Source organism: Asterias amurensis, chromosome 4 (assembly GCF_032118995.1).
Source record: "Asterias amurensis chromosome 4, ASM3211899v1".
In the NCBI taxonomy this organism is placed as follows: Eukaryota; Metazoa; Echinodermata; class Asteroidea; order Forcipulatida; family Asteriidae; genus Asterias; species Asterias amurensis.
The window spans coordinates 8,174,991-8,196,554 of record NC_092651.1 but is presented as its reverse complement, the minus strand read 5'-3'; the positions used below and the strand labels follow the sequence as shown (position 1 = coordinate 8,196,554).

The window sequence follows — 21,564 nt, the reverse complement described above, 5'->3', positions numbered from 1 at the left end:
CCTACTAATCTACACACAGCTAGTTAACATTTTTGCAAATATGTAATTACTTTCTTCCAATTTGTTTAATGAATACAGTTCTTTGGTGAATAAGGTTCTTGGAAACTTTGGGCAATGGGCACATTATTATAAATCAAGCATTCAGTGTTCTCCTTTAACAACAATGCCCAATGCCCCATTGACCAAATGCGAGTTAAAACACAAAAAGACCAGTCAACAATCTCTACAGTCAATAAAGTTGTCATGATGGCTAGTTCGATGTTGTTTTAGCATTCATTTGAAGTAAGAACTAGTGAAAAAGTTGGCAGACTAGTAGGATGACAAACTTACTGGTCATGCTGGTCTTTTAAAGGCAATGGACTCTGAAGTAAAATAGGTGTTGAGGTAACTTCTCACTCAAATATTAGAAGACTTCGTGCCTGAAGCCTTTGATTATGCATCTGAAAGCACACAAATTTGTGCAACAAGGGTGTGATTTTCTTTCTTTAATTTCTTGCAACTTCGATGACCAATTGAGCCCAAATTTTCACAGGTTTGTTATTTTATGCATATGTTGGGATACACCAAGTGAGAATACTGGTTTTCAAAGGTGTCCAGTGGCTTTAAAGACAACACTGGACACTATTGGTAGTTGTCAAAGACTAGTCTTCACAGTTGGTGTACATCTCAACATGCATACATGTAAAATAACTAACCTGTGAAAATTTGAGCTCAATCAGCCGCAAAGTTGTGAGATAATAATGAAAGAAAAAACACCCTTGTGGCACCATGGTCACACGAAGTTGTGGGCTTTAAGATGCTTGATTTCATGACCCCAAATTCTAAATCTGAGGTCTCAAAATCAAATTCGTGGAAAATTTCTTCTTTCTCAAAAACTATGTTACTTCAGAGGGAGCCATTTCTCACAATGTTTTAAACTATCAACAGCTCCCCATTACTCATTACCAAGTAATGTTTTATGCTATAACTATTTTGAGTAATTACCAAACCCTTGCATTAGAATTAAACTTGAACATATTTTATCAAACATGTGTGTAGGTTTTAAACAAAGCGAAATGGAATTTATAAGCTCTCTCCAACAGCAGCAAAACCTGTAATCGCAGAAGGTTTCAGATGACAGTGTGTCTATGGTCCAAGTAAAATTTCACCACAAATTTTGAGACACAAATTTTGAGACACAAATTTTAAGGGGAAAAAACAACCAAAAGCTGGGGATTTCACTTTGCGTACAAACACACCATTGTATACGAATAACAATGTAGGCAGTCAGCCAAAAAGAAGAGGGAAAAAAAATCAAAACAAGGTCGGGTTGTTACCCCTGGTGATATGACCTACATTGCTGTAACCCAAGGATAATCATATAACTTCAACAGATTCTACTAACTGTTGAATAAACCAATATTCTGATTGTGTAATGTAATAACTTTTTCCAAACCACAATCAGAGTCTCAGTCAGTAAAGAAGTACTTAAACCATTAAAACAAAAGCTTGAAAATAACACAATTTAGTCCAAACTCTGCGAAAATAACTTTAACAAGGGTCTGGGTACTTTTTGTAGGACACAAAACACAAAAGTTCACAGATTTATATTAAAGGCACTGGACACTATTGGTAATTGTCACAGACCAGTGTTCTCACCTTCTGTATCTCAACATATGCATAAAATAACAAACCTGTGAAAATTTGAGCTCAATTGGTCGTCGAAGTTGCGAGATAGTAATGAAAGAAAAAACACCCTTGTCACACGAAGTTGCGTGCTTTTAGATGCTTGATTTTGAGACCTAAAATTCTAAATCTGAGGTCTCGAAATCAAATTCGTGAAAAATTACTTCTTTCTCGCAAACTATGTCACTTTAGAGGGAGCCTTTTCTCTGAATGTTTTATACTATCAACCTCTCCCAATTACTCGTAACCAAGTAAGGTTTAATGCTAATAATTATTTTGAGTAATTACCAATAGTGTCCACTGCCTTTAAACTCATAGTTTAAAGATAACAATGATAGAAAGCTTCCCTTCAAATATTTCTTGCTGAGGTGCTGTAGTTTTTGAGAACAGTTTCACAAAAATAATTTGTGTCTCAGTGAGATGAAAACTATTTAAGCATGCAAAATGGATTAACGCGACTCCCCTGAAAACATTGCTCTGTGATTTTTACTTTTTCTCAAAAACATGAAAACTAATAAAGCTGAAATATTACATCTTCATTCACAGAGAGTCAATAAATGGCCAACATTTTGATCTACAAAAGTTATCAAAACCCTTTGAAGTGTTTCGTACTGAATGTCCACTGCAATGGTATAATGCTTATATTGCTGAGTCATTGGCATGAATTGACCAAGTTTTCAAGTGCACACAGCCGATTTCACGAAATGCTAGGATTAACCCTACATGTAATTGTGTTGCAATAGGACAAGTAAACTTGGGATTAATCTTAAGGCTGGGACTCGTCCTACACAAAGTTTGGTGAAATCAACGGCTTGCCTCAAGCTCTGTGTTTCTGATCAGCAGAGTGTGGGTTGGGCTTCAGGGCCCTATTTCATAGAGCTGCTAAGCACAAAAATTAGCCTAGCATGAATTTCTTCCTTGAGAAAAACTAGATTACCAACCAAACTTCCATTTGTTGCATATTGCTTGTTACTGGTATTCGGCTGTTGCTTAAAGACCCTGTACACTATTGGTAATTGTCAAAGACCAGTCTTCTCAATTGGTGTATCTCAACACATGCATAAAATAACAAACCTGCGAAAATTTGAGCTCAATCGGTCATCGAACTTGCGAGATAATAATGAAAGAAAAAACACCATTGTCACACAAAGTTGTGTGCGTTTAGATGGTTGATTTCGAGACCTCAAGTTCTAAATCTGAGGTCTCGAAATCAAATTCGTGGAAAATTACTTCTTTCTCGAAAACTATGTCACTTCAGAGGGAGCTGTTTCAATGTTTTATACCATCAACCTCTCCCCATTACATGCACCAAGAAAGGTTTTATGCTAATAATGATTTTGAGTAATTACCAATAGTGTCCACTGCCTTTAACTATTAAAAATCATGTGTGCATTTGGTTGGTAATCTTGTTTTTATCAAGGAAAAAGTTTCATGGCAAGCAAATTTTTGAGCTTAGCAGCGCTATGAAATTGGGCCCTGGGGTCGATTTCACAAAGAGCTAGGACTAGTCCTAAGAGATATCAAAAATGTACAGCTAGTCCTTAGTTAGGACTAGTAACTCGTCCTAAGTCGAGATAAGACTAGTCCTAACTCTTTTTGAAATCTACCCCCAAGGGGCACCAGGTTTTGAAACTTGTGTCCTTAACCAAAACTTCTTCAGTTTGGATGTAATGTAATGCACAGTAAATGACCCAGTTAATTTATCAATAAGAGAAGGGGTTCGCCCCAAAATTTTCTTGCATGGTTGCCTGCAGATTGCGTTAAACTCAAACATAGCTCTGCATACTGCACAGGAAAAAACTAATGAACACTTTGAGACGTCTGGACTAATGAAAAATATTCTCATCCCCTAGTGGAGTAATAATAATAATAATAATAATAATAACAATAACAATAACAATAACAATAACAATAACAATAACAATAACAATAACAATAACAATAACAATAACAATAACAATAACAATAACAATAACAATAACAATAACAATAACAATAACAATAACAATAACAATAACAATAACAATAACAATAACAATAACAATAACAATAACAATAACAATAACAATAACAATAACAATAACAATAACAATAACAATAACAATAACAATAACAATAACAATAACAATAACAATAACAATAACAATAACAACTAGACATTAGGTGTTTGTGAACAAACACAAAGCTGTTCCGTGTTGTGTAGTTCTTGAGATATGGGGGTCACAAAGTTTATTTTAAATGCCTGAGGAGTCTATAAGAGTAACAAGTTTGAAAATCGGTTGTGTAGTTCTTAAGATATGGTCTCACTTCCGGTTGACCAGGAATATAGGTCAAATTGGGGACACGGTTGTTCTAACTTTATTTTTGATGCCTAAGTAGTCTAAAACTGAAAAAGATTGAAAATCGGTTGTGTAGTTCTTAAGATATGGTCCAACTTCCGGTTGACCCGGAAGTAAAGGTCAACATGGCGTCACGGCTAGCCAATGCGAATGTCCAATGTCAAAGGAGTTAATAACCAAAACAAAATTGAAAATCGGTTATGTAGTTCTTGAAATAAGGTCCCACTTCCGGTTGACCCGGAAGGAAAGGTCAACGTGGGGGTCATGGTTTTCAAAGTTAATATTTAATGCCTAAGGTGTCTATAACTGAAAAAGTTTGAAAATCGGTTGTGTACTTATTGAGAAATGATCTCACTTCCGGTTGACCCGGAAATAAAGGTCAACATAAGGTCACAGTTTTCTAAGTTAATGTTTAATGTCTAAGTAGTCTATTACTGAAAAAAGTTTGAAAATCGGTTTGTAGTTCTTGACAAATGGTCCTACTTCCGGTTGACCCGGAAGAAGAGGTCAAAATGGGGTCACGGATTTTCCCCAACAAAATTTAATGCCTAAGGAGTCTATAACTGAAGAAAAAAATTAAATCGGTTGTGTAACTCTTGAAATATGGTCTCACTTCCGGTTGACCCGGAAGTAGAGGTCAAATCGGGGTCACGGTTATCCAATGCAAATCTATCATGCCTAAGGAGTCTTTTACTGAAAACAACTTTGAATTCGGCCGTTCACTTCTTGAGATATAGTGCTGCAAAGAAAAACTCATTAAAGCTTCTAATTACCATAAATTATCACGTGATGACGTCACAGTTTTAAAATTGTGTTTTTCATACTAACAAATTTCATAAGGTACACGATAGTGTGTAACTTACCCCAATCCAATGCCTTTTTAAAAAAACCTATTAGAACGTACATCGTTTTAACGAAAACCCTGAACCATCGTAGGATTCCAATGTATGCCTATTGGTTGTGTACAAATCCAATGGAGTATGTCCACCACACGGTTAGGAAAAAAAATACATCGATGCCAACATCAGGACAGCGTGGTAGACTCCCCTCAAGTAAGTCCTCAAAGCAAACAGGTCCACACTGTATTGCAACCACCCATAGAGACAATGTACAGCCACTTGAAAGCGACTGCACGCAGTTTAGTGACTACATCCAGAAGTACTACGTTGTACCGATGACGGCAAGATTTTAATTTATTCGTTAATGATAGCGTCCCTTGATTGGTTTTAATGAACGGAAACCATTATTTTTAGAATCAGTGTATTTTTGGACACAAAATATCAAATTCAGGAAACAAACAGATAAATAATTTTGAAGTTATTAAGTTTTTGATCATTTAAATGTTGACATTTGAAGAGCCATTGTGTTTGTGCACAGACACAAAACGTGCAATACATGACGTCATGGTGACGTCGTCCGGATTTTAAGGCCATGGAATAGTTATACAGTACCCACAAAGTACAAAAATGAAAAAAAAATTGCGATCGGACGTATAGTTTGTGAGATATGGCAATCTAAAGATTGGCTAATTAAATATTCATGTCGTTATAACTTAGTTAATTAATTATTTAATTTATGCAAATTACATTTAACTACAACTTCAAGACCTAAGCTTTAATATGATATATGGTCTGACTCTTTTATACTAAGCCAAGTATGATTTTTGGCTTTAACAAAATGCCCTGGTTAAACCTATGGGCTTTTGACGGATACAAATAATAATAATAATAATAATAATAATAATAATAATAACAAATAAAAATCTTGACGATTTCAATAGCTGTTCCGACCACTACGTCGGAACAGCTAATAACAATAACAATAACAATAACAATAACAAAACAATAACAATAACAATAACAATAACAATAACAATAACAATAACAATAACAATAACAATAACAATAACAATAACAATAACAATAACAATAACAATAACAATAACAATAACAATAACAATAACAATAACAATAACAATAACAATAACAATAACAATAACAATAACAATAACAATAACAATAACAATAACAATAACAATAATAATAATAATAATAATAATAATAATAATAATAATAATAATAATAATAATAATAATAATAATAATAATAATAATAATAATAATAATAATAATAATAATAATACTGTTATAGTTTTTATAACACCCCTAAGGGCAAATCAATTAAAGCCAGGGGTCGAAATTGCCGGTAGCCCGCTAGCCCGGAACTACCAGTTTGACAGCCGGGCTACCGTTTCCCCCAGTTTTAGTAGCCCGGCGGGCTAGTGGAAAAATAAAGCAAATTCACATCTTAACAAACATAAATATTTCTGTGTTAACAATAAGTTGTAGAATTTTCTCTTGTTTTTATTTCGTTATCGGGCGATAATAAATATTTTGATATCAGATCACCCTCCCGCTAGCGCTGTCATAACAAGAAGGGTAAGTCCCGAGTCTAATCATGTTGCCTGCAGTAAATAACTATACTTACATTACGTACAGTACACTCACGCACACACAAAAACGACGCATCGGTTGATTGCACTAACGTAACGTCCGCGACACGAACGGACAATTTTGTTCTTAATTTCTTCAACTGTCATTCGTTCGACCCCAAGTGCAAAAACAACCAAAAAAAGACACCCTGCATCTGAGTGATCATTATGCGCTTCGATAAAAAAGAGGTTGTGCTTAGAATTATATTTTAAATTCTAACTCCCGCTGGAAAACGAATAAACCAATGCGTAACAGAGGGAGTGGGAATGGCGCAATCCAGTTTTGTCAATCTGGTACAGTACATAAAATATAGCCGTATGCATGGATGTATGTGCACACAACGCACGTGTTCGGCATCGCCGTATTTTTCTTGAGGAATGTTTTGCTCTGAACAGTGTTGGCCCTAGTCTGGTTCCCTGACCAAAGATTCCTTGACGTCTCTCAGTAAAAATCTTAGGTCAGGTATCACCCACGGTTAAAAATAGAGCATGACGCAACTTGTCAGGGTCGGGGGTCATCTCCAGGGAAACCATGTCTGCACCTGATCGGAAAGGTCGCACTAAATACCGACAACTCACGACACCGTTAAATATATGTACAAGAGTCATATGAATCTAAATCACCTTCAAACTGTTGAAAAATTGTATTTTTAACTGTAACAAAATGGTTTTTTTTACCCCGAATTATAAACGAACGGTAGCATCCGCCATGTTGTCTTTCGACGTACCTGGACGATAGATACCATTATACCGCAGGGGTAATACAAAATGCAAGATGATCAGGGTTTGTGCCCTCTCATGGAGTTGAAAAAAATATTATTTTTTAATCTCCCCTTGTTACTTCAAAAAATTATTTACAATAACAAAAAACCAGCAGCAGAAAAGAAAACAATACAACTGAGGCTGAGCCCTTAGAACTTACCCCTGCAGTGTAATGGTATCGTCCTTAAACGTCGAAAGACAACAAGCCGGATACCACCGCTTATTACTATTTCGCGGTAAAAAAAAACTTTTTTTACAAAAACTCCTGGATCTACGGCCGACAGAAACAGGACTGACATTATGATTCCATGGATTCAGTTTACTATGCAACCATAGACACCCGGAAATGTCTGACCATCAACGATACTGTCCGAATGTTGACGACAACACGTTCGGAACATTTCGGATAACTTCGAAAAAGGAGGAATTCCTCCTTTTTGGTCACAGGATTTTGGGTGATACCGTAACCCCAAATTCGACAGAGCCTAGTCGGAGATTTTTGGGTCTGGGAATCAGACTATGTTGGCCCAACATTGGGATAAAGTCCGAGGAATTTCGGGGGCGTGCGCCAGCGACATTTTTGCCGTGCCTCACAGGGATTTTTTTCCCCGCCCACGTTACATTTTGTCTGAGGAATATTTTTGCCGGAAAATATTTTTATAGTTTTTTTTTTTTGTTTTTTTTTTCCAAAGTCCAATCTTTTTATATTTGTTTTCCCCTCCGATTTGTTCTTTTTTTTCCCGGTTTTCGGACTGACTGTTAGCATTGTGCCGACAACAGTACAAGTAGTTGGGCTTCTGGGTTATGCCGCTGTGCACTGGGCTTTTGATTTATGCGGCTGCGCTATGTGGTACTCAAACAATAAAAGACAAGGTTGGCAGGTCTGCTGTCGGCATTATGTGGCGTTTTTTGGAAGGAGTTAAACCTCCTTCAAAAAAACAAATATTTTGTGAGTATAGACTGTTTTTTAAAATTATTTTATTCTAATCTTTTCTACAATGAAAGGGTATGGTCATTGTTTGGTTTTTGTCAACATAATGTTAGCTCGGCGCCTAGTATATGAAAGCAATTAAATCAATGCAATAAAGAAGGAAACAAAAATCCAGCCAGCGCTACTGAAATTTATTCAGGGCTAGTAAAAATTCAGGGTTACTAGCCCTGTGAGCTACCTTGAAAATGTAGTTAATTTCGACCCCTGAAAGCACTCGGTGTGTTTTCCTGCAAGATATGTAGAGCTGTAATTCATGTGGAGCTACGTTTGAAGTATGAGACCTTTTCCCTTTTACATAGCACATGTTCTGGTTTACACAGTGCTGTGGCGCAATATGCAGCCTATCAAACCAGGAACACTGGTTCTCTTTACCATAAGTGCACTGGGTTCTTTCACATGCACAACACACTACAACACAGCTTTATGTCTCATACAAAGGAGGCTGCAAAAATGGTTTTGAGTGTCTTTCTAAAGGACACAAGTGTCACAACCAGGACTCAAACCCACACTCTGCTGATCAGATACACCAGAGCTTGAATCCAGTGCTCTTATTCGTTCAGCCACGACATGCCACAACACATCCGACACCTATATGAATTCTTAATTTAAAAAAGGGGGGGGGGGCGGGGGCAGAATTGTAATTATTTGCCCTACCTTGTTTTTTTTAGTTTCCCTTTTTGTGGTTGGCCTGAAGGCAGGAATGGACCAGCTCAATGGATAATCATCAGTGAAATTGGAACATCGACCTGTCATAAAATTAAAACAACTAAACATAAAATTTATGATGAACCAACTGCTTTCATTCTCCTCTTTATACAGTGTCCTAAATATGAAGTACTTTCCTCCAGGCCTGGATTTTCATCTTTGAAAGGGCAAGGCCATTTTCATTTTGTAAAGGGCAATAGGCCGAGCAAGTCTTGGGCGTATTCAAACATTTTTGGGACCACTTTGGTCCCCCGTACATTGCTTTAACTTGTGAAGGGAACAAACTCACACGCTTTAACGGGTATCAATGTTCCACATGCAAGAGACTTGCTTAGTCTATTCCATCGGAAAATCTTAAAGTCCAAAGCAAACTTTTGAAGGGGCACCAAGGCCAAGACCAGGGCCAAACTTAATGAAGCTGTTAAGCAGAAAATATTACTTGGCAAATTTATTTGCTAAGCTTAAATGTGAGTGGGGCACCAGTTAAACAATGTAAACTTTATGGAGTTTTGGCTGGTAACCAGTTTCTGTGGCTTTATGAAATTGGACCGTGGGGCACTTCAAGTCATGGCCTCCGTGGCCTGCCTGATGAGATTGGTGAGGGCATCATTGGGTCAAGTTGAGAGCAGAGCCCTATTTCATAGTGCTGCTTAATGAGAATATTGCTAAACAAGTGTCTGCTAAGCAGAAATGAGCAGGCTACCAGTCAAAAATTGTACATGTGACATGGTAGTTTGGCAGGTAACCTTAGTCTGGTAAGAAACACTTTGTTGTGCTAAGCTACTTTTTGTGCTTAAGCGGCTCTATGAAATTGGGTCAAACGCGGTGGATGGCTTTAGAATAAGCCATGGTGTTTGCAGCAATAGAAAGTGTTTTTCTCACACCCATCTTGTTTAGATTTCCGCTTGCACAAGTCCGCTATAGAGTTGCTGATAAATGCGACTTTGGCATTTGTACACATGACTTATTTCCTTTGCTATTCAAACGGATATCATTGCTCTCCTTGTTGATACATGTAGGTCAACAAATTTATATTCAGAAAAATAGAATCTCTGGAATCTCAGACACGGTTCTTGTTCGATTTGGGGGTAAAAAGGTTAAAAACAAGTTTGTGTTTAAAGGGAAGGTACACATTTGGTAATTGTCAAAGACCAGTCTTCTCACTTAGTGTATCCCAATATATGCATAAAATAACAAACCTGTGAAAATTTGAGCTCAATTGGTCGTCCAAGTTGCGAGAAAATTATGAGAGAAAAAACACCCTTGTTACTGTTAGACAAATTTGTGTGCTTTAAGATAAGAATAAAAGACCACACTAGAAGTCTTTTATTATTTGAGTGAGAAATTACCTCTTTCTCACTTCAGAGGGAACCGTTTCTCACAATGTTCTATACTATCAACAGCTCTCCAATGCTCATTACCAAGTCAGTTTTTAAGTTAATATTTGTTTTGAGTAATTACCAAATGTGTTCCTTCCCTTTAAATAAAAACAGAGAAAGATATTCGTATTTTGTAAAGTCATGTAGGAAGGTGTTCCATGGTATAAAATATTGCCTGAATTCCGTCTGTGATTACTTTGAATTGGGGTGTCACCAGGCCCCTGCCAAATATGCTTTAAAAGTCAACAACAATCAATTAATTCAAGCCAGTGGATCTAATCAGAGTCTAGCACAGGATGGTGTTGGATTAAGCAGATTGCTTAACAGCTTAGCATTAATAACGCACAAGTGATTCTATTGGTTCCCTGCACAATGCAGCAATGCACTTTTCATCAACCCTGTGACTTGCTCACACAGTCACACCCAGAGTCTATGGCTAGATGACTTGCACCGTGCTTTAGTGCTGATTCACTAGGTTTGCTTGCTGACTGACAATTTTACCTTCTGATTATTATTTCAAAAAGCCAAACACACTCTATTACTTTTTGTATTCATTTTTCAAAATCCTGAAAAAAAAAAAAAAATGTAGATTAAATGAAACAGACCTGAAACTTCATCTTTGAGAGGGCCAGGCCATTTTCATTTTGAAAAAGGCACTTAAAATTAAAGTCAAGAGGCACCGGGGCACCAGGGCAATTGAGACAAGAGTATTCAGGGTCATGTCCTCCTTGGCCTGTGTGGAATTCCAGGCCTGATGAAACAAGACTACAAAATAGTGTGTCACCAGGCCTGTATGCTAGAGCAAGGGCACCAAGGCATGTTCGGCCTTTGTAATGAGCACCCTATGAGGTAATTGTCAAATTCTACTGGAGCATTTAAAGGGCACAAAGGCCAGGGGCCATGGTGGCAATCGCCTTCAATGCCTCCGTTAAGTATCAGGCTCGAGTGTGGACAGAAATAGTAGCCCCTACTTGTGCACTTATAACGGTGCATGTCCCACTTTGTCACAAATATATTGAATGGTTAATATGTAAGTATGTCTTGACCATCTGTAAATTCAATACCTACCCCTGTGGAAAACTTTTCCCAACGACACTGTGTAATAACCATTCTCTTTGAAATGCTGAGGTAATGTTGTGAAATTTCCGGCTGCATCTCGCCAGTAGCTGGACATGAAGTCCCACAGGCGAGTTGAGTCTGGTCTCCTACTCGTCAAGAAAGATATCCTACTTGGAGCACACAAAGCTTGCTGCAAAACGAAAAGGATACCAGATTGTTACAAGAGTACCTGTTTTTACATCATTGGAAAATACAAATAAAAGCATTATCATTCAGCAAAGACTTGTATCGGTGGCCGCCTCATCCTCAAAATGTAATGGCGGCGCACCTGATCTCTTTCAATCGCTGCTCTTAGAAGCTCTCGTACACTTCTGTTACTCCACTCTGGACACTGTCTATCCAGCAAAGCTAAGGGCGGCCTCTGCCTCGAATTGTACATGATAACTGCGCCAAGTATGCCTCCCTGCAGATTGCTTCAAAATCATACAAAGCTTGGAAAGCTTCTTACAAATATTCATGCATTACTTACTTCTCACTTGGTGTATCTCAACAATGCATAAAATAACAAACCTGTGAAAATTTGAGCTCAATTGGCTGCGAAGTTGCGAGATAATAATGGAAGAAAAAAAACCTTGTCTTTTGAAGTTGTGTGCTTTCAGATGCTTGATTTCGAGACCTCAAAATCTAACTCTGAGGTCTCCAAATCAAATTCGTGGAAAATTACTTCTTTCTTGAAAACTACGTTAATACTTTAGACGGAGCCGTTTCTCATAATTTATGCTAATAATTATTTTGAATAGTTACCAATAGCTAGTGTCCACTTCCTTTACAATACTCAATTTACAACGCGTTTATTCAAGAATTTATGGCCATTCTGTGGGCTGAGGTGTTTCTGATCAGCAGAGTGTGGGTTTGAATCCTGGTCGTGTCACTTGTGTCTGTAAGGAAGCCACAATTAGGTAAAAACCTAGCGCCCTTCTCAAAAAGAGAAGACCCCCCCCCCCCTAGTGTTCCTGTTTGACTGCATATTGCGCCACAGCGTAAATCTGTGAACTTTGTTTTGTACCGAAAGTGTATAATGGCTTAAAGTGAGGTGTAAATGTACTGTGTTTTTGAAAGTATTGTTGGGGCCTATTATATACTGAATACATGATAAAAAGGTGTGAAATGCAGAAAGTGAACACTATGCTGAGGTTACCACTGATTTGAAGATTTTACTTATTGGCAGTGACATACAATGTATGTAGGACGAGGAATAAAATGAGTCTATGAATTCAACATGACCTGTTATTTTTCTCCAGATTGTAAAATTTTTCATCCCCACAAAAACACAAATTAATCTTAAAGTGGTTGAAAACGTCTTCTAACAAAGAACACATCATTTCGGCAACCATAACCTTTACTTCCTAGATTGAATTTATTGATAAACAGACCATGAAGGCTTTACCTGTGCGTGGGCATCTGTAAATCTGATTGATTGAGCAGCAAGCTGGTCCATGTTGGGTGTAATTACTTGCTCTCCATAACTCCCTAAGGCGGGTCGGAAATCATCAATGATCAGGAAAAGCACATTGGGTCTTGAATCTGTGAGAAATGATGCAAACTGAGTTAATGTATGTCTTTCGTAAACACATCCCCTCCAAATACTCAAACAACAACAAAACACAAACAAAAAACAAATTTAAATGCAAAGCACAAGATCCTCTTAAGAAGTAAGGTAATCCATTTTCTTCTTTTTTCTTATCTTATCATTTTTTTCTAATTTTATCAGAATTTGGTGTATATGGGTAAAACCAAAACGATATCCCTGATACAAACTTAACATCTAAGACTTTCTTTCTATTCTTCCTTTCTAGTGCAGCCTTCATAATTAAAGATAGTTGCACCATGGAGAAAGGAAGAGAAGGAGCTTGAACGACCCGCAAAACCGCAGAGTAACAAAAGAAAACCCCGACAATGCCCCTGTCTGACCAGTGGAAAAAGATAAGAGACCTCCAGCTGGACGGCCGATAACCAGCAGGATTATATCTCTTTGTACAGAAGGTGTGGTACCACCAGACTGCGCCAATGCCTTTGTGTAAAGTTGAATCATTGGAGACAAGAATTGTGAATATACACGTTTTCATTTCCCCTTTGTGGTGTTTCACGGAAACATCATGGCATATTTTTACATTTTTTGTGACTTTCCGGTCACTAGCGGTGGTTCAAAATTTGGGTATTAGCACACGAGGGTGGTTGGTATTCAATTGTGTTTTTTGATTTGGTGGGCACAAGTGTACACAATTTTTACCAGGTCTCAAAAAAGTTGTTTTTTTCTGTATTATACCCATACGACATACGACACCGTAGTTGAGTGAAGAACCAAGTGGGCACGCGCAAACTCACATACGCCAGGTCGCCCATTGTCTGTATAAGGTATGTGGGTGATTACGAAGGGTCGTTAAACAACCACGGTACCACAGGTTCGACTTTTGAAGTCCCTGTGTTCAAGCTCCTTCTCTCCCTTCCTCCATGGTTGCACTGCCAGACACACCGGGCCAACCCCTTCTCTTCACTACAATATTAAGTGTGTACCGGGGTCTTTAACGTGCGTTGATAGCTTTTATAATAATACACAGGGACAGCTTTTACGTCCCATCCGAAGGACGAAGCAATGGTTAAAGGAACATGTTGCCTTGGATCGGACGAGTTGGTCGATAAAAAGTGTTTGTAACCGTTTTTTATTAATTGCATATGGTTGGAAAGATGTTTTAAAAGTAGAATACAATGATCCACACAAGTTTGCCTCGAAATTGCCTGGTTTTCCTGTTACTGTGTGAACTAACACGGTTGGCCATTTATGGGAGTCAAAATTTTGACTCCCATAAATGGCCGACCGCGTTAGTCGACGAGGTAAAAGGAAAACCGTGCAATTTCGAGGCATGTTTGTGTGGATCATTGTATTCTACTTTTACAACATCTTTCTACCCGTATGCATTTTATAAAAAACATAGGTAAAATATAGGTAAACTGAAAGCACTGGTACGTCTAAATGGGAAAACGTTGAAGTTTTTCTTTCACACATGTTGCACAACCATGTTTACTCTTTCAGAAAATATTTTTAAAAATTAAGTGTGCCATCAACTTTGGATCAAACCACTATTTCAAATAGGGGTGTTTTTGTCATACTTTCTTATAGCGAAAAATAGGTGTATCGAAGTCCGAAAGTGGCACTTTGTGGATTATGACACTTTTATAGTTGGAAGATAAGGTACCAACCTACATAAAAATGCAATAATATGTTTTGGTATTTTAAGTGCGCGAACACAGTTTTGCCGGAAAGTTAGCACTTTGGCAGGGCAAAAACGCAACAAATGGCAAAAAAAATTAGACATTATTATTAGGTAAAAATATCAGGATTTTTTTTGGGGGGTAAAACCTTATGGGCGGAAGGGACTTGAGGTGCATTCAAACAAACTAAACTTTTGAAATCACTATGTAGCCCGTTGCCATGGCAACAGCTCATTTGTGTTTTGGCTATTTTTTGCCAATTTTGGCGTCAAAAAAACTGTGCATTCTTTTTTTCATAAAACCTTTCACATCAATACATTGAGTCGTCCTATGCTTAACTTGAGACAAAAAAATTATTGCTTTAACTTTTACCCTAATGCTATTTTTAGAACATCATTAGCGCATGTTTTTAGAAATTGGCAAAATCAACATTTTTACCCTATTTTTGGCCCTCAAAATGACAATTTGCCAGGGGTCTCAGAATGTTTTCCTTTCGGTTGTATTTCGGGCCAACATTGGTCCTTCCATTTTGAGAAAAACTTGGGCAATTGTATCCTGTTGTAACACAGTACTGTCTAAAAAAAATGCATTTTTAACTTGTTTTCTTTAGATTGAATAAATAACATTAATAAAATAATACTTTTAAGTCTTCCATCAATCCGTCACCTTTCATGAGCACCCTGTAGCCTTGTGGACTACCCAACATTGATCAAGAATATTTTTAATAACCTAATTTTTTGATTTTATACTACCCCCCTGCATGCCCAGCCCCCAAGCATATCAAATCTTGTTGACAATGCATTACAAAGCGCCTCCTTGATTGAAAGTCCCTTTTTAAAATTTCCATTGCACATCATTAATAGTAGGAAAGTTTGTGCTGTCTTCAGTCACCTTTAGGGAATATTTGCCATTTCGGTTGTGATTGGGCGATTATTTGTGTTTTCATGTCTGGGGAGCACAAATAGGCAACTGTATCATGTAGTGACACTGCCTTAACATGGTAAAATTTGAAGAAAAAAAATAGAACAAATTAATTCTCTTTATTGGCATTTCTTACATGCTGAACAATGATGTTGATTGAAAAAAAAATGAAAAAAAAGCAAAGTAGCTTACAAGTATAAAAAATATAACTATAACTGTATACAATGTATAGTTCGAAGACTCACCCCAAGCTAATTCGGCTGGTAATAGTGTTATCCGGCTATGTTCCATTAGGGAACTTGGAAATTAATTGATTTACGTGACCATTAATTGTACACGCAGTCACTGATTATGTGATGCCTCTGTGCAGTGTTAAGGACGTGTTAGACATTTTTGATGTTCAAACGAAGAGCTGTGAACGTCCATTTTGTCAAGAAAATTGAACGTTTTGTTTAAGGTTGTATAGCTGCTATAGCCAAACGTAAATGACCACAAACATACCACAGAATCTCTTTGTGATGCATGTTTATACAATTGAGAGTTATATTTTTATACTTGTAAGTTGCTTTGCTCTATTGTGTGCCTGTTTTTTTTCAATCAACATCATTGTTCAGCGTGTAAAAAGTAATAAGAGAGCATGATTTTTTTCATATGATTATGAAATTTGCAAAATACACCCTTTTTTTTTAAAGGCATTAAGTTTCTGGCAACACTGCTCCACAGTTAAAAAAATACAAAAACTTTCTTTTTTAATTATGTGATGCCTGTTTATACAACTGGGAGATATGTTGTCATAAGATGCTTTATTATATTTTGTCTTGATATTTTGTCAGTCTTCATCATTGTTAAGCATGTAGAAAGTCATAAAAAGAGCATTATTTTACAACTTTACATCTATACAATCGCTAAAAAACATGAAGCTTCTGACAACACTGCTCCCCAGTTCAACAAATACCAAAACATTTTTTTTGAAATTCCTACAGACCAGTATCTTATCTTTCAAGCCTGGTAGCCCAACTTTCCTAAATATGCTACTTTCGGACTTCTGACAAACTTAGCAACCCCCTCTATTTCCCAAATTAAACTTTGTTCAAAACACCCCTTTTTGAAATAATGGATTATTCCATTTACAATTGACTGTATCTGTGTCAGGTGCACTTTTGGAAAGACCAAGGGTGTATATTTACCATATTCAGTTGAAAGGCAGGTAATATATTTGGTCTTTACACAGTGAAGCCTTCAACTTTGGGTAATTTTCAGAAAAGAGCTAAATTAGGTGAAATATGGCAATTTCCTAATTTTTAACCGTTGTCATGGCAACCAAAGTGCAATGCAAAAACTATGCATTCTTTTTACACTTTGGTTGAAGGAATTAACATGTGCAAAGAGTAAACAAAATCCATTAAAGGAACACGTTGCCTTGGATCGGACGAGTTGGTCAAAACAAAAGCGCTTGTAACCGTTTTTTATAAAATGCATATGGTTCGAAAGATGTTATAAAAGTAGAATACAATGATCCACACAAGTTTGCCTCGAAATTGCGTGGTTTTCCTTCTACTGTGCGAACTAAAATGGTCGGCCATTTATGGAAGTCAAAATTTTGACCCCCATAAATGGCCGGCGTGTTAGTCGACGAGGTAAAAGGAAAACCATGCAATTTCGAGGCATGTTTGTGTGGATCATTGTATTCTACTTTTACAACATCTTTCTACCCATATGCATTTTATAAAAAACGGTTACAAACGCTTTTCAAAGACCAACTCGACCGATCCAAGGCAACGTGTTCCTTTAAAACTAAAATTCATATTTTTTTGTTATACAATTTGAAAATAAACACATTTTTTTCCAAAAAAGGACGAAGTTTATGGCAGCACTGCTCCCCAGTACAACAAATACCAAACTTTTTTTTTTTAAATTCTTACAGACCAGTATCTTATCTTTCATGCCTGGAAGCAAACCTTTCCTAAATATGCCACTTTGGGACTTCTGACAATTTTAGCAACCCCCTGTATTTCCCAAATTGACTTTTCCTCAAAACACCCCTTTTTGAAATAATGGAATCTTCCATTCACAATTAACTGTACTTTTGTCAAACGCATTTTTGGAAAGATTAAGTATGCATATTTATCATAACCAGCTGAGAAGTAGGTCCACTATTTGGTTTTTACACAGTGGAGCCCTCAACTTTGGGTAATTTTTACTCATGAAAAGAGCTAAATTAGGTGAAATATGGTAATTTTCTACTTTTGACCGTTGCCATGGCAACGAAGGTGTAAATGCAAAACTTATGCTTTATTTTTACATTTTGGTTGATGGCCTTCACTTGTGCAAAGTTTAAACGAAATCCATTTTTGAAAGTCTGCCACCACTTCTTTGATTTTTAGAGCAACCCAGTCTTAAGTGTCTTGCTTAAAAGGAAACAAGTGTCAAGACCAGGAATCGAACCTACACTGTGCTGATCAGAAACACGAGAGCTTGAGTTCGGTTCTATAAACCACATGGCCTTGACCTTACACGTTTTGAGAGAGGACAAAAGGACTAAGACACAAATTGAACAGTTAAACTAATGGTGTTACTAATTAAGGTACAATAATTAAAGGCCGTCTTCATTTTCCTAATTAGTAAGACACAAGAATTCTAAGCCAAGATGATCTATAAATCAATATTTGTATGAATTACCCTATTTCCAGCCAGCTACAACGACAATTAACAAGACATTTAATAAACACAGGAATTTTTTTTAATTATTAATATCCAAGCAACCAGGGGCAGGTGTCAGCCAAACTATCTACATTGTAAGTGCACCATTTGTAATACTGGCAAACTGCACCAGTAAGATGTAGACTTAATTTAATTTAATGTAGCAATGCTATATTAAATTACCATGAATAAGCCTGTGGGACTTTCCCACTGAGTGAAATGCTAAGCTAAGGAATTATCACCCTTCAGCAAATGATATCTAACTATATCAAGCTTTCCCAGACCGATGCAGTTAGTAGGCCCATGGAGGAAGGAATGGTACCTTGGTACATGTAGGCCTAGCATCATAACTTTAGCCTCAGGTAGTAAATTATTATAAGTATAGCCTGATAAAATCGTATGGCTTATAATATTATTATTACAATTTTTATTTTTGTGCAAATAACACTATACTTTACTGTGTACAGCTACATGTATACTTAATGTACATGCACGTACATTGAATAGCGACCTAGTGATTACTACTGACGCTGCGTCACACACTAGTGCAGTGGTAGTGAGTGGTACTAACAATAATAAGCTGGTGGAGGACACAGCCTTCTACCGCAGCATAACAAAACACAAAAATACTCAAGTACAATGTACGACAGCAGGCCTGATACTTCACGGAGGCATTGAAGGCGATTGCCTCTGTTGCCCCTTGCCATTGCCTTGGTGCCCTTGAAATGCTCTACAGTAGAAATTTACAATTTCCTCATAGGGTGCCCTTTGCCAAAGAGAAAATGCCTTGGTGCCCTTGCCCTTCCAAAAACGAAGCATACACAGCCCTGCGACAGTGTGTCACCAACCAGACCCAGTAACTCGAAACTGGGGCTATTTGATCATGCAGGGCTGCACCCGACTATCCCCATCAATAGTGCCAATACGTTGGACTCCCTCCGCTTCTTGATTTAAACTTGAAGAAGTGGAGGGAGTCCAGCAGGGTCTAGCCAACCTTGTAAGAGCTGATTATGGCTCTCTTTTAACACCGGTCTCATCACAGTCGCCATTCATGTAATGGCGACTGTGATGAGACCGATATTAAAAGAGAGCCACAGCTCAACAAGGTGGGCTAAGCGGAGTCCAGCGTAATGGCACTATTCATGTGCCAACACCAGTGTCAACAAAAACTGTCCGCTGGCAATAAGTGTCCGCTTATTAGCAGATTGCGTTCTGATTGGTCAAGCTTCTAAGACGTCACATTGTTACGGAAGCTTGCTAAATAGTGTTTGGGTTAGCATGCATCAACATTGCTTACGTGCCTTGCTTCATTTTTAACCTTTTAGTTTTACATTTCTGCTTGTATTTGATTATAAATATTTGCATTATTTATCATTTATTACACTTTCGCAATTCGTACTTTATGTAAAATACTAATCTTGACATACTTTTGAAATTAACACTTCGTCTATTTTGTTACTTGACAAGTATTTACTTGAACGCTTTCTTGGTTGTAATTATAAATAATTCTTAAAGGAACACGTTGCCTTGGATCGGACGAGTTGGTCTTTGAAAAGCAGTTGAAACCGTTTGTTATGAAATGCATATGGTTAGAAAGGTGTTTTAAAAGTAGAATTTAATGATCCACACAAGTATCCCTCCAAATTGCACGGTTTTCATTTTTCGCCGCGAACTAACACGGTCGGCCATTTATGGGAGTCAAAGTTGTGACTCCCATAAATGGCCGACCGTGTTTGTCGACGAGGTAAAACGAAAACCACGCAATTTCGAGGCATATTTGTGTAGATCATTGTATTCTACTTTAACAACATCTTTCTAACCATATCCATTTTTATAACAAACGGTTACAGGACGCTTTTCAAAGACCAACTCGACCGATCCAAGGCAACGTGTTCCTTTAACATTGAGCACAATCTGACTTTTTAAACCTGCACTTTTACCATAGTAAAATACTAATCTTGATATACTTTTGAGAGTAAGTTTTCTGTTCGTCTATTTTTTAACTTCGCTTGTATTTACTTGAACGCTTCTTGGTTGTATTTGGTTAAAAATAATCAGCAGCAGTAGCATATGCCTGGCGCCTGGACACTATTTATTGGGTGGACACTATTTGTCACGTAATACGTGCCAAATAATTTGTCAAGTAATACGTGCCAAATAGTGTCCGGAGTCTACTGCGCATGCTCAGCGGACACTTATTGCCAGCGGACAGTTTTTGTCATGACACCGGACCTACTCCTAGATAGATTTGTACCTCCATGATAGAAGTATGATATGATGAGGTTCGTTCCGCTATATCGTCTCCTCGTTTGTGGGGATGATGATATTATAATTATATTATATTTTTTTTATAGCAGAACCATATATGGATGGAGGAAGAAATATTTCTTCCTCCATTTTCTAGGAGTACACCGGACCTAGACTAGACCCAGTAACACTAACAGGCGTTCTGGACTCATTTAACAAAAATGGAAATTTTGCATTTTCAAACGAAATGTACAGCGGAACAGACAGACACAGCCCCAGTTACTAAACTGAATACTGCCTAGCTAGCTAGCCCGATTCCCAGGCCAGGGTCGGGAAAGTAAACAGTTCCACCATACTTCAGAAGAAAGAAGAAATACTTACCACCATTTATAAAGATAACAGCAGTAGCTAATAGCAGAAGGAACGTCCAAACAAAAAACGTTGCCATGGCAAACACATAATTCTTCTGCATACGTTATGCCCTTGTAAGAAATGAACGACGAAAATAACAGGACAGTGTTGTCATCTTGTAAAGACCATGCGTGTGTAGCGCTGGCTCAAGTCGTGTGGACACTTGAAGTTAGACTTCTCTAAGTCTGTCAAGTGTTTCCCTAGGATGTGTAGGCCATTAAGTTTCAATTAATCTGTTTTAAAGCCAATATAGTCAACAAAAATCATCCGCTCAACAACTTTAAATCATATCACCTTGTCAATGGTAATTAAGTTTGTTAGATGTCGTATTGCTTACAATTTGCAATTACTTGATTTGCAACGGGACTTTGTTTACACAAAAAGTCTAATAATACGTTTAGCTAGCCAGAGAGGGCGCAATATACCAGCGAGTCGCAGACTTTGATTTTTTTATGTGATATATTTTAAATAATGTGCTGTGATCATCACGTTCTATGGATAAGTTGACACATGTGTAGTGTTAAAAACTACCACTTGAAAAGTGTGACTTCACAAAAATATAATAAATTAAAGTTTCCATTCCCTAACAGAAGTCCAAAAAAAAAGGTGTTCACTTATTTTTTGA

General features: G+C 37.3%; 1 protein-coding gene across 1 annotated transcript in view; it reads right to left on the bottom strand.

Moving 5' to 3' along the window:
• The window catches only part of LOC139936404 (iduronate 2-sulfatase-like), a 47,401-nt gene extending 26,355 nt beyond the window's left edge, over window positions 1-21,046 (bottom strand). The window contains exons 1-4 of the mRNA XM_071931223.1: window positions 20,910-21,046; window positions 12,838-12,974; window positions 11,400-11,580; window positions 8,902-8,993 (exon numbers count right to left, since the gene is read on the bottom strand). Coding sequence (XP_071787324.1) covers window positions 8,902-8,993; window positions 11,400-11,580; window positions 12,838-12,974; window positions 20,910-21,000 — 501 coding nt within the window. The 5' untranslated portion in view covers window positions 21,001-21,046. The remainder of the gene's footprint in view (window positions 1-8,901; window positions 8,994-11,399; window positions 11,581-12,837; window positions 12,975-20,909) is intronic.
• Between the last annotated feature and the right edge of the window lie 518 nt (window positions 21,047-21,564).